At 50.4% G+C, this 12739-nt stretch overlaps 3 protein-coding genes across 3 annotated transcripts; 1 reads left to right on the plus strand and 2 right to left on the minus strand.

Annotated features, from left to right (window-relative positions):
- Positions 1-151: 151 nt before the first annotated feature.
- On the plus strand, positions 152-5416 carry N7539_002477 (DNA-directed RNA polymerase I core subunit RPA190; the record flags this gene model as incomplete). The annotated part of the gene is made up of 5 exons (XM_056932080.1): positions 152-336; positions 405-2015; positions 2075-3725; positions 3782-3932; positions 3993-5416. 5 exons carry the CDS (start codon positions 152-154, stop codon positions 5414-5416), a joined length of 5022 nt encoding a protein of 1673 aa, XP_056792039.1.
- An 898-nt stretch (positions 5417-6314) lies between these two features.
- N7539_002478 (uncharacterized protein) lies at positions 6315-7912 on the minus strand (the record flags this gene model as incomplete). The annotated part of the gene is made up of 2 exons (XM_056932081.1): positions 6315-7341; positions 7419-7912. The coding sequence occupies 2 exons, from the start codon at positions 7910-7912 to the stop codon at positions 6315-6317; spliced, it is 1521 nt and encodes a 506-aa protein (XP_056792040.1).
- A 1960-nt stretch (positions 7913-9872) lies between these two features.
- On the minus strand, positions 9873-12458 carry N7539_002479 (TFIIH/NER complex ATP-dependent 5'-3' DNA helicase subunit RAD3; the record flags this gene model as incomplete). Its single annotated transcript, XM_056932082.1, has 4 exons — positions 9873-11669; positions 11737-11853; positions 11908-12364; positions 12442-12458. The coding sequence occupies 4 exons, from the start codon at positions 12456-12458 to the stop codon at positions 9873-9875; spliced, it is 2388 nt and encodes a 795-aa protein (XP_056792041.1).
- Between the last annotated feature and the right edge of the window lie 281 nt (positions 12459-12739).

Raw genomic sequence — 12739 nt, forward strand, 5'->3', positions numbered from 1 at the left:
GGAAGTGAAGTTGGCGGTGTGATCTGGCAGAAAAAAAAAAGATGGTCGAAGGCTTCACTCTTCCGCATTTCGCATTTGGAGATCCTTTTCGAGGGCCCAGTCGACTTCGCACCGCCAGCGTTTTCTGTTGCTCATCGAGCTACAGGTCACAATGGCGACATTTGCACGACCCATTGCGTCAAGCATTGCCGGAGTGGACTTCACCGTTTACTCCGACGAGGAGATCAAGAAGCTTTCGGTGAAGAGAATTCATAATACTCCGACTTTGGATTCTTTCAACAACCCTGTGCCTGGTGGTCTCTATGATCCTGCCATGGGCGCATGGGGTGACCATGTGTATGTTAATATTACTCTGTCTGGCACTTATTCAACGAACTGACTTTTCGACTTGCCGAATCTGCTAGCTGCACAACATGTCGTCAGAACTCTTGGTCTTGTACCGGCCATGCCGGTCATATCGAGCTACCAGTTCCCTTGTATAACGTCACTTTCTTCGATCACATCTATCGCCTTCTTCGTGCGCAGTGTGTATACTGTCATCGGCTCCAAGTGTCCCGGGACATGATCAACATGTACACATGTAAACTACGTCTTTTACAGTACGGACTTACCGATGAGGTAGCAAAAGTCGATGCAATGGGAGCCGTTAAGGCTGCTAAATCGAAAACACAGAAAGCTACTGGTGACGACTCGGATTCCGATGATGATGACCCTGATTCCATCATGGAAAAGCGTATCGCATACGTCAATCGTTGTATCAAAGAAGCCAAGAGAGATGGCAGACTGGAGGGGTTGATGGCTGGCGCAAAGAACCCTATCGCTGCCGAGGGTCGACGAGAGCTGGTGAAAGCTTTCTTCAAAGATATCACCGGCATCCGAAAATGCGCTAACTGCAGTGGAGTGTCACCGTCATATCGAAAGGACCGCTACAACAAAATCTTCCGAAAGCAGCTTCCCGAGAAAGCCAAGCTTGCGATGCTTCACGGAGGGTTCCAGGCCCCTAACACTTTGATCCTTCTCGATCAAGAGAAGAAGGCTAACGCCAAGAAGGGCCAGTCAGCGGTCAAGGGTGTTTCCGAGGCCGGCAGCGCTGTGACCGAGACTCACGGCGCCGAAGAGGAAATTCTCCGTGGCGCTGCCGTCACAGCTCAATCCACGCAGCCTGGATCCACTGGCCAAGAATTCATGACATCTTCTGAGGTCTATGCCGCCATGTGTCTCCTCTTCGAGAAAGAAGGCGAGGTTCTGCAGTTAGTGTATAACTCTCGTCCAGTCCCGAAGGGAGTGAAGGTCGTGAGCGCGGACATGTTCTTCATCAAGAGCCTGCTTGTTCCACCAAACAAATACCGTCCCGCCGCTGCGCAAGGGCCTGGCGAAATCATGGAGGCTGCTCAGAACACGCCTTTCAACAACATCCTCAAGCAGACGGACGTCATCAATCAGATCAAGAAGGAGATGCAGAACGAGAATGAGAAAATTATGAGCCGGGCGCGGAATCTGAGTGATCTTCTGCAGGCTATAGTTGCTCTCCAGGACTTTGTCAACGGTCTGATCGATCGTGAGCGAACTTCCGTGACCGGATCGGCAATTGCTCAGTTACCCAATGGTATCAAGCAGCTGCTCGAAAAAAAGGAGGGCCTGTTCCGCAAAAACATGATGGGTAAGCGTGTCAATTTCGCTGCCCGTAGTGTTATCTCTCCTGACCCGAACCTCGAGACCAATGAAATTGGTGTGCCTTTGGTGTTCGCGAAGAAGTTGACCTTCCCGGAGCCTGTCACCAACCACAATTTCTGGGAACTGAAGGAAGCCGTAATCAATGGCCCCGACAAGTACCCTGGTGCTGCGGCGATCGAAAATGAGAACGGCCAGGTCATCAACTTGAAGTTCAAGAGCTTGGATGAGCGGACTGCCCTTGCAAACCAGCTGCTTGCTCCTTCAAATTGGCGGCTGAAGGGGACCCGCAACAAGAAGGTCTACCGCCATCTGACCACGGGTGACTATGTCCTGATGAACCGGTAATTGAATCGCCAATTTTACCCCCGCAATCGAATCATGAATCTAACTGATAGAGCAGACAACCTACCCTTCACAAGCCCTCCATCATGGGTCACAAGGCCCGTGTTCTTCCAAACGAGCGGACAATTCGAATGCATTACGCGAACTGTAACACCTACAACGCCGATTTCGACGGTGATGAGATGAACATGCATTTCCCCCAAAATGAGCTTGCACAGGCAGAGGCTCGCATGCTTGCCGATGCTGACCACCAGTATCTGGTGGCCACTTCCGGCAAGCCTCTTCGAGGTCTGATTCAAGATCATATCTCGATGGCTGTTTGGTTCACGTGTCGAGATGCCTTCTTTGACGAGGAAGATTATCACCAGCTCTTGTACAATTGCTTACGACCTGAGAACTCGCACATAGTTGGCGATCGCATCCAACTGGTCGAACCAGCTTTTCGGAAACCCAAGTTCCTCTGGACCGGCAAGCAAGTGATCACAACTATCCTGAAGAATATCAAGCCAGAAAATAGCGGCGGATTGACTCTCAAGGGCAAATCTTCCACACCGGGTGATCGGTGGGGTAAGGGCAATGAGGAAGACACCGTCATCTTTGATGATGGTGAGTACCTCTGTGGTATTCTGGATAAGAAACAGCTTGGTCCGACTGCTGGTGGTCTGATTGACGCTGTTCACGAGGTCTATGGACACACCATTGCAGGAAAGCTGATGAGTATTCTTGGACGCCTTCTGACTCGATTCCTCAACATGCGGGCTTTCACTTGCGGCATTGACGATCTCCGCTTGACAAAGGAAGGTGATCGTATCCGTAAGGAGAAGTTGAGCACGGCTGCAGAGATGGGTCGTCAAGTTGCTTTGAAATATGTTACGCTTGACCAGTCTTCTGTCGCTGATCAAGATGCTGAGTTGAATCGACGTTTGGAGGATGTGCTTCGTGACGATGATAAGCAGAGCGGACTCGATAGCGTTTCGAACGCTCGAAATGCCAAGCTTTCCTCCGAAATCACTAGCGCTTGTCTTCCTGCAGGCCTTGCTAAGCCTTTCCCTTGGAATCAGATGCAGTCGATGACCATCTCTGGAGCCAAGGGTTCTGGAGTGAATGCCAACCTTATTTCTTGCAATCTGGGACAGCAGGTTCTCGAGGGTCGACGTGTTCCTGTCATGATCAGTGGCAAGACGCTGCCCTCTTTCCGAGCGTTTGAGACTCACCCAATGGCTGGTGGTTTTGTCAGCGGTCGATTCTTGACTGGTATTAAACCTCAAGAATATTACTTCCACGCAATGGCTGGTCGAGAAGGGTTGATTGATACTGCCGTCAAGACCTCTCGCTCCGGTTATCTGCAGCGCTGCCTGATTAAGGGAATGGAGGGCCTTCGAGCCGAATATGATTCCTCTGTACGAGAGGCGTCCGACGGGTCTATTGTCCAATTCTTGTACGGCGAAGATGGTCTCGACATTACCAAGCAGGTTCATTTGAAGGACTTCAAGTTCCTCGCAGAGAACCAGCTATCTGTTTCAAAGCAAGTTCAAGCCAGCCACTATCGCGATCTTGTGAACACAGAGGCAATGGCATGGAATAAGGATGCTCAGAAGGCGGTGCGCAAAACACATGATCTCGCCGCTATGGATCCTGCCTTGTCGGTGTTCCACCCGGGTGGAAACTTGGGAAGCACATCAGAGGAATTCGCCCAAGCCTTGAAGAAGGTAAGTCCCACGTCACGCCCCAGAATAAGAAATTCAAAGCTGACAATGATCACTAGTTCTCGTCTGATAATTCCGACTTGTTCAAGGACAAGAAGGATGACTCTGAGCGCAAGATCAACAAGAAGTCTTTCGAAGCTTTGATGAACATGAAGTACATGAAATCTATTATTGACCCTGGTGAAGCTGTTGGTATCATGGCTGGTCAAAGTAAGTTGCAAAGTTCTGGGGTTGTTTTGTGCTGTGAAATTGGCTGACTTATCCCCTCAGGTGTTGGTGAGCCAAGTACCCAAATGACACTGAATACTTTCCATTTGGCTGGTCACTCGGCCAAGAACGTCACACTCGGTATTCCCCGTCTGCGTGAAATCGTCATGACGGCCAGTGCCTCAATTATGACTCCCACCATGACACTCTATCCCGTCAAGGAACTCTCGAAGGAGCAGGGCGAGAGATTCGCCAAGGGTCTCAGTAAGCTCAGCATTGCTGAGGTTGTTGACAAGGTTCAAGTCCGGGAACGCATCGGCTCAGGAGTCGGTCACGCGAAGGCCAAGATCTATGATATCGTTATCTCATTCTTCCCTCCAGATGAGTATACCAAGGAATACAGTATTCAAGTGACCGATATCTACCGGGCCCTCGAACTCAAATTCATTCCCCGCTTGGTGAAGCTTATCAAGGCTGAGCTTAAGAAGCGCAATGAAGATAAGACGGGTACCAAGACCTCTACAGCCCAACCCGAGATTGGAGTTTCAGTCGGCCGAGTTGCAGAAGGTCCTACCGGTCCCGATCGCGCGGAAGAGCCGGCGGACGAGGACAACGAAGACGACGAAGATGATGCTAAGCGGGCTCGCGGCGGTCAAAACCGCAACAACCAGGTGTCATACGAGGGTCCCGACGATGACGAGCAAGACATCATCCGTGGGCAAGACGAAGTCGACGTTGATGACGAGGATGAGGAGCTCCGTGATGCTTCTGATGACGAATCTGGCGACGACTCGGACGACGACAAGGTTCAAGAGCAGAAGCTCCGCGAGGACAACGTGAAGAGCAAGTTCCCTGAGATCAACAAGTTCGAGTTTGACATGAAGAAGGGCACTACTTGCACTATTCAGCTTGAGTACGATATCGAGACGCCCAAGCTTCTTCTGCTTCCTCTAGTCGAGAACACTTGCCACTTTGCTGTAATTCAGCAGGTTCTCAACATCGGAAGCTGCGTTTATGTTGAAGGCGATGAGATCAAGGGCGAGCCTCCTTGCATCATGACTGACGGTGTGAACTTGCTCGCTATGCGCGACCACCAAGATGCGATCAACCCGCACTCCCTCTACACCAACTCTATTCATGACATGCTCAATCTCTACGGCGTTGAAGCCGCCCGTGCCACCATCATTCGCGAAATGGACTCCGTTTTCAAGGGTCACAGTATCTCTGTCGACAATCGCCATCTGAATTTGATTGGTGACGTGATGACTCAATCTGGTGGATTCAAGGCCTTCAGCCGTAATGGTCTCGTCAAGGATTCCACATCTCCATTCGCCAGGATGTCATTCGAGACCACTGTTGGTGCGCTGAAGGACGCTGTTGTGGAGCGTGACTTCGACAACCTGAAGGGCCCCAGTAGCCGAATTGTCGTTGGCCGCTCGGGCACTGTTGGTACTGGTGCCTTTGACGTTCTTGCTCCTGTGGCATAGTTTGGTGTCGACGGGTCTCTCATGGTTTTGGATCATGTCCAGTCTTGCCCCTGTATATCACGTACTGATTGTGCATTTTTACTCTTTCTTGTTCTGGTCTGACGTGTCGATGATTTGGAGTTTTCTTTTTCCTGTTCAGCGGAGCTTAAAAAGTCCCTATCCTGTTTATATTAGCATACGTACCGCTTGGTCGAAAATATACTTTTCAACATGACTTCAAATATGTGAGGGAAACGATGTCTCTGTAAAGCTAATGGGGAACTTCTGAATCCAGATCCAGTACCTTCAATAGAGTGGTCGAAGTTGCACGAAATAGGTGCATTGATATTCTGATTGAAGGGTGCAGCATATTCGTGGCGGAAATCCCTTTCTCAGGACAACGAGGCCATCCTGACAACCTCCACCCCTTTTTTCTCACCGTAGTGTGTCGCAGCTACCACCAGCTTCAAGCATAGCTGGAGGTGCCTCTCTTTTTTTTGCGTGTGAGTAAATACTCATGTGGGCACTGACACGTCACAGGAGGTTTTAGTTCCTAAGTGATTTTGAAAGGTTGGAGGACTCGTGAAATTCAAAGTACAAGGTACTTTGATAAACGCAATTTTTGACACTGTTGTACAATCTACATAGTCATCTGGACGCTGATTCTCATGCTGCTTTGATCACTGAGCACCAAATTTGAGGGGTTGTCCGGCATTTTTCTTTCCAGACGCTCTCAGAGAAGATGAGCCCCAATATAATGCTCGGAGAACCTTCCACCCTAACGTGCCTGATCGCCTGTTGCCGTTGCAGAAGAAATGGAGTCGCGAAGCCCGTCAAGTAGTGAGGCTAGGATCGACAGGATTGATTAAACCATCAGGCTTGAAATCCCTTGGTCCCTTCTGCTTCCACACTGGGCTTTTCAGGCTTCGCAGGATTGAGCACGCCGAGTGTCTCTTTCCTGCCTCCATTTCTCGCCCCATTTCCACTCCAGCCAGATCAATGGCGTCAGCAGAAGAACAATCCCGCTGACAATGCAGAAAGCTTTCATTGCTTTGAGTGCGCCGATGAGCGGTTGAATTACGCTGACACCGGCCGCCCCGAGAAGACATCGGCAAAGGTTGTTGAGTGCAGTTGCACTCGCGGGTCGCTCTGGGAAGCAGTCGATGAGCACAGTGGAATTGATGTTGAAAATTGCCGTCGCTGAGAAGGCGATCAGAAACTGAAGAATGAGCGGAGCGGCTAAAGTTGGCCCAAAGTGTTCTCTCAGATCGTTGAATTCGAAGCTTGGTCCGTATAGAGCGAGACAGATGGTCAGCACGATGCTGAAGAGGGGCATGAGACGGAGACGAGCTTGGATGTATGGGAAGTCGCGATGGTGATCGATATCGTCTTCCTCCGAAATGCCTTTCTCCATCCTGTGTCGGGCGAGGGCATTCTTATAACTCCGGTCCAGAAGCCAACCTGTACTGAGCGAGCTCAGGATGCAACCGAATCCGTTGGGTAGGAAGCAGAGCCCGATCTGCCACTGGGTTAAGTGCGGGAAGCCGTGCAGCAGCATCGACGTAGTGGAGGATGTCACCATGCTCCATGCCGTATACGCAACGGCACCCCAGGCCAGAATGGCCGCAATGTCCTTCTCGAAAAGGAACACCAAGGGACTAAAAGCTTTTCGAAAGGTGATCGGTGAAGATTGCGTCCTCTGCTTTGCTTGCGAGCTTTTCACCCATACCGATGGAGGCTTCAAGTAATAGATGAAAGGTTTCTGGAATCCGGACACTTCAACCGAGCCATTGCCTGCTATTGTGCGCTTGGTCTCTGGAAGAAAGACCAACAGCGCACTCAGTACCACCGCGCTGAGGATGAAGAGAAGCCAGAAGATACTTCGAAACCCCCAGCGAGTGTTTAGAGCACCGCCGATAATGGGGCCAATGGCCTGAGCGGTCATACTAGAAGGCAAAAAACACGTTCAGCAAACCGAGAAGAACATGACCAGCGAAGAGGGTTTCTCATTCTTTCCACATACCGGATCCCCGCATTGGTTCCCATGAATCTGCCTCGCTCCTCAGGACAGGCGATATCGGCGATGACTCCAGCGCTGATGCTGATGGTAGCGGCGGATCCTCCAGCCTGAAGACCCCGTAACACCAGAAGCATAGGATAGTTCGTCGTGAATGACAGTGCGAGATTGGCCGCGGTGTAGACGCTGAGGGTCACCACGAATGACAAACGGCGGCCTTTGCTTTCTGAAAAGGAGCCGAGGAGCAAGGGCGCAATCCCTTGAATAACCATGTAGACAGTGATTGTCAGGGCCGTGAGACTTGAACTTACTCCAAGGTCATGCGATATGGTATCCATGGCCGGGAAGTAGATGTTGGATGACAAGGGCGAGAACGAGGCCGCCATGGACACGAAGATGATAAGATTCCATTTTTGACGTGTTGAGAGTATATGATATGGGCCTTCGTCTTTCTTCTCACTTGAGCTCGACGGCTCAGATAGGCTTGCTGGCCCAGTCATACTGGGTCTCACTCGTTCAGAGACTGTACCGTCAATGAGACTCGAAGACGCAGACAATTCACTCGAATATGAAACGGATCATGTGTCCTCCCAATGCAAACTTGGTCCTTCAGCAGAGGGCGGATCGTGTATGCGAAGGCTGCCGTCGTTGGACTTCTCCTAGCAACCGAGTCTCTCTCATCGCGGCTTCCCAGGCCGTATTTAAACACATCCAACACCATTATGGCGACCTACCGTGCTGGAGGGGTCTTTGGAGGAGGATGAAGCAAGGTGGCCCACCTCACGTTCTTGACAGCCACCTCAGCATGCCCGAGCAAAGCTTAGCTCTACAGCGAACTATCTAATCACCGTGTGGGGCCACAGAGGAGTGGAAGTCTGCATGGTGAAACATTTATAGAAGATCTCCCATGTAGACCGTGCATCCCTTGCGTTGTTTCATTACGATTTCCTCTTACAATCCATTGCTTGTTTCGCTCGCTGATCGAAAACGCCGTGGCTGTAGGGGATTGAAGGCATCTTGTCGAATTCAGGCTGACGTGGACAATGCTTCTAGGATTTGGAATGCTTCAAGTTTGTGACAACAAGGGTGGCGGAGTTGAGTCTTGGCTTCCGAACGAAGGGACTTGCATGAGTACCTACTCGGGCTATGCACGGGAGAAAGATTGTGAAAAGGCGTTAAATGCGTAAGTTTGTGCAACAGGATAGCAATGTCTGTGCCTAATGGACATGGGTTGTTCAAGACGGCGATGTGAGTTGCGGCTGCGCTCCGAGAACGGACCAACTCACAGGAGTCATATCTGTCGACATGATGGATTGTTGAATCTAAGAACAAGACTACAAGTTGAATGCCGTCCTATGGACGGCACTTATATACCGTAGTACTGCCAGAGCAGTCCGCAATTGCAAATATATCTGGTGTAGGGCATGTGTGCATATGCCGAGGAGAGACCAAGGAGCTGGCTATCTTGGCACTCCGACTGAGAGTGGAAAGTGGCTATAACGCCGAGGTGTCGTTGGTCGGGTCTTTAAGATCGTATTTGGTAAAACAGACCGGCGGGGGTCTTGGAAAGAACAATTCAATGGAATACGCATAACGGTGATGAGATTTAAACAAGAACGGAGAGGATATGATTTGTTCCAATTTTTGTTCCCCTGTTTGTTTCTGTTTTGTGTCCGCTCCCTTGAAAGCTGGTGTTTGGGAGCGGTCCCTTCACTCAGATAATATATGCGCACGAAAAAAGGAAGCTAGACGTCGCAGAATCAGGCTGGATGGACTAGGAATGCATCGGTCAAATCAAGCAATAGAGCTCCCCAAAATAGTAGCTAAGTCCGACGAGCAAGGAAAAGCCGAGAAAAACATGCAGGTGGAATGTGGATTGCCCCAATGCCTTCGCAATGATCGACCGCTCGGAGCTTGGGTTTGTAAGATGCATCCCTTGCGCCATTCGGAGTTCGAGGATAATGACAATCAGACCAAAATTCATCGAACCGCATGGGGACGGAGTCGCAGATAGAAGTGCAGTCAGTACAGATATTGCGAGATTAAGCCAATGGTCACGGACAAGCACGACACTGCAGTAGACCGAGCCTACTACTAGGTAACGGCTACTGATTTGCTTAGTTACGCCTGATCGAGCTCGGACAGGTGAAATCAGAAGTAGCATAAAAGACTTGAAGGCAAAAGGCTAGGAAGAAGGGGAGAAAAAAAGAAAAAAAAAGCTTAAATAGTCGAGGTTGGGCCGGGATGAGCCACGGCCGACGCGCAAAGAGCTCCGATATGCAATTAGAATACAGTGGTGTGTGTGGTCAAACGCCTGAAATGCTTAAAGTTTTCCGTTCACAAAACGCCCAAAATGACTAGTGGTGTGGAGATGAAGGTACGAAGAAGAGCGCTCCATGACCCTTCTTGAAGCAGAGCGCTGGCGAAGGGCAGGTCAGAAGTAAGTGGAGAAAGGGAATATTACTGGGCATCCAGCATCAACATATCTGCGTCGATGTCGTCGTCATCGTACTCGTCCTCGATAATGGCCAATGTGGAAGGAATTTGGTTCGCCCGGTGAGCAGGATCGACCTCTCCATGCATCATGCGAGCTTCTTCGGCCTTGCGCTTAGCTTCATGGCGTTCAATATCCGCCAAGCTCCATGTGGAGATGCCTTCTTGATCCTTGGATTTGAACGGCTGCGCCATAGTCCGCAGGAAGTTCTTGGCATTGGCAACTGCCATATCAGTGCTGAGATTGGTCTCGCTGTCCAGCATCGCTTGATTGATCCATTTCGGAAGCTGCGGCCGCTTTCTTTCGAATCGGCGGTCGGCGAGCACCATGACTCCGTAGTCGTCTTTGCCTCGGAGCACACGACCCAAACATTGCGCAGCGTGCCGCATGGCATCGAAGGACAGAAAATCGTTTTCTCGAATACGGTAATTCTCTCGTAGAAACTCGAGACGTGCCTTCAGGATACGAGACTCAGTGTATTGGAAGGGAACACCAATGCACAGCACAGCACGTCCGTAATGATGGTCAAAATCGATTCCCTCAGATACTTTGCCTCGAGCGACACAGAATAAGATGGCTCCGCGTCCGTTGCAGCACGCGGTGCGGTAAGTTTCCAGGGCGAGCGAGGATTCCTGTGCATCAGGTGTCTCAACAAGAATCAACTTGTAGTTCCAGATTTGATCCAAGATACCCATGCCCTGCCACATGCTGATGATCGATTCCATGTACAGGTATGAGGGGAAGAAGACGACGACGCCGTCTGGCGTGATACGAGCGAACTCGGTCACAAGAGTACCGTAATTTCGAACCACGCCGGGGTCATTACGAATACCGAACGACGAGGAGACCTGAGCTTGGTCCGAGCCTCGAGTGACAATCATGGGCAAGAACGACCGCCGCGCAAGTGTCATACTGTATGACTCCTGCATCACAGTGGTGAAGCCAAGCATCTTTGGATACATTTCCAGAGGTGATAGAGTACCGGAAGTGATAATCACGGAGCTGAACCGGTCGAGCACTGGTTTGATTGCGATCGCGGCGTCCAAGCATGTAAAATGCAGGATCGGGTTAGGGACCGTAGCCGCTTCGGATTCGAAGGGCTCCAAAATTAGCACGAAGCCTTTGTCATAGGTCGCGACCAAGGTCGCAAAGGTAGCCACCTCTTGTAGTGGCTGGTAGTCCTCGATATTAACAAGCTCCAGAGTCCGCACAAGGGAAGTGAGACGCTCCGCGCAAAACCTGAGCGGCTTTCGCTCAATGTAAGTCAGATCCTTTAGATGTGTCAGGAAGGAGGGTGGCGTCTCGGAAATCGTGTGTGTCACTTTCATTCGTGTCTTGAGATATTCGATGAATCGCTTCAAAAATGATATGAAGTGCTCGGCACGTCTGATGTTTCCTGGGACTGCCTCTTTCAGGAGATCGTCTGGTAGTACAGGGTTCGCGATGAACTGATCTTCTTCACGTGCCTGTTCCGCTTGTTGCAAGCCCTCCACTAATTTGGAATACTCATTCTGAAGCTTCTCGGCGTCGGTACTCTTCATTTCCTCGATTTTGCGTTCGAGATTCGTGGCACCTCTCGTGGCCTTTCGAAGGGAATCCTCACTAAGGTCGATGCTCAATGATTCAATACAGACGTTGTCAATGTTGTGCGCCTCGTCAAAGACTACGATGCAGTCTTTGGACAATTCTCGCGACACGCGCTCGGCGATCTTTGGGTCGAGAAGGTAGTGATATGAGTAAATGATGATATTACACCACGGCATCTGCGACATTCACCAAAGTTAGTATTGTAACCCGAGAAAGCTCGCACTGAATATATGCAAAGCGTACCATACGACGAGCGGAGAAGTAAGGACATTGTTTGTGCTCTTCTCCATAACGGGTCAAGCCGTCAAGAGTGAAGACTCCGGGGGGTACAAGGTTATGCGGCTCAAGGAGGTCGAGATTCTGTAGATATTGTGAGAAACAAAATCCATGTCTAGTGATCTTTCGTGAACGAACCTCATGATAAATGCACAAGTCGACATCCTCCCCTCGCTCTTTCTTCTCTTTCACAAAGCCCGCCGTCAAGCTTCGGCACCTGGCGTCCACCACCGTGCCACTTTTTTCCCGTTTCACAGATGGGTGGAGACACAGGTTCTTTCGACTAGTCAGACCAAGGGCGCGAAATTCCTCATCATGGCCGAGCTCCTTCGAACGATACTTCATGAGTCCCTTCAACTCCGCCAATGCCTTCTCAATCTCGGACATGGTTCGTGAGCAATAGATCAGCTTTCGATGTTCTGGATAATGCTGCTGATAGGCGACGATTAGCGACAATAGCGAAATTGTCTTGCCGGTGCCAGAGGGCATCTCCAGAACACAGTGACCCCCGGCATCGAGGGTCTTCTTGAGATCGCACATATACGCATACTGCTCGGGGTACACGCGAGGATATGGGAATAGCACCGGGAGGTCACTAGAAGATCAATGATGTTTTATTAGCGACTATTTCATCCAAGAGAATATGAGGCTTGCAGCCACGACAGTTCATACTCAATGAAAAATTTCATTGTGGGCAGGATCCCCAAGACCGCGAAGGTGATGACATCAAGAGAGACTGATTCAAGTCAACGGGGAGCTGGGAGGGTCTCTTTCCCTGCCGGGACAGCAACTGTGAGTGTCCAAACACGTGACAGCCCGATCTGGTAGCCGCCCACTTGATATCATTGAATTTCCTTGATCGAACAGTCCAGTTTGTCTTGCGATATTAATTCTGAAAATTTTCTTCAATCTGAGGGATAAGGCCATTGACCATCTGGGAACTACCGGACAGCTTTCTCACGCCGGAACC

Source organism: Penicillium diatomitis (genome assembly GCF_028827545.1).
Source record: "Penicillium diatomitis strain IBT 30728 chromosome Unknown utg000003l_segment0_segment0, whole genome shotgun sequence".
Classification (NCBI taxonomy): domain Eukaryota; kingdom Fungi; phylum Ascomycota; class Eurotiomycetes; order Eurotiales; family Aspergillaceae; genus Penicillium; species Penicillium diatomitis.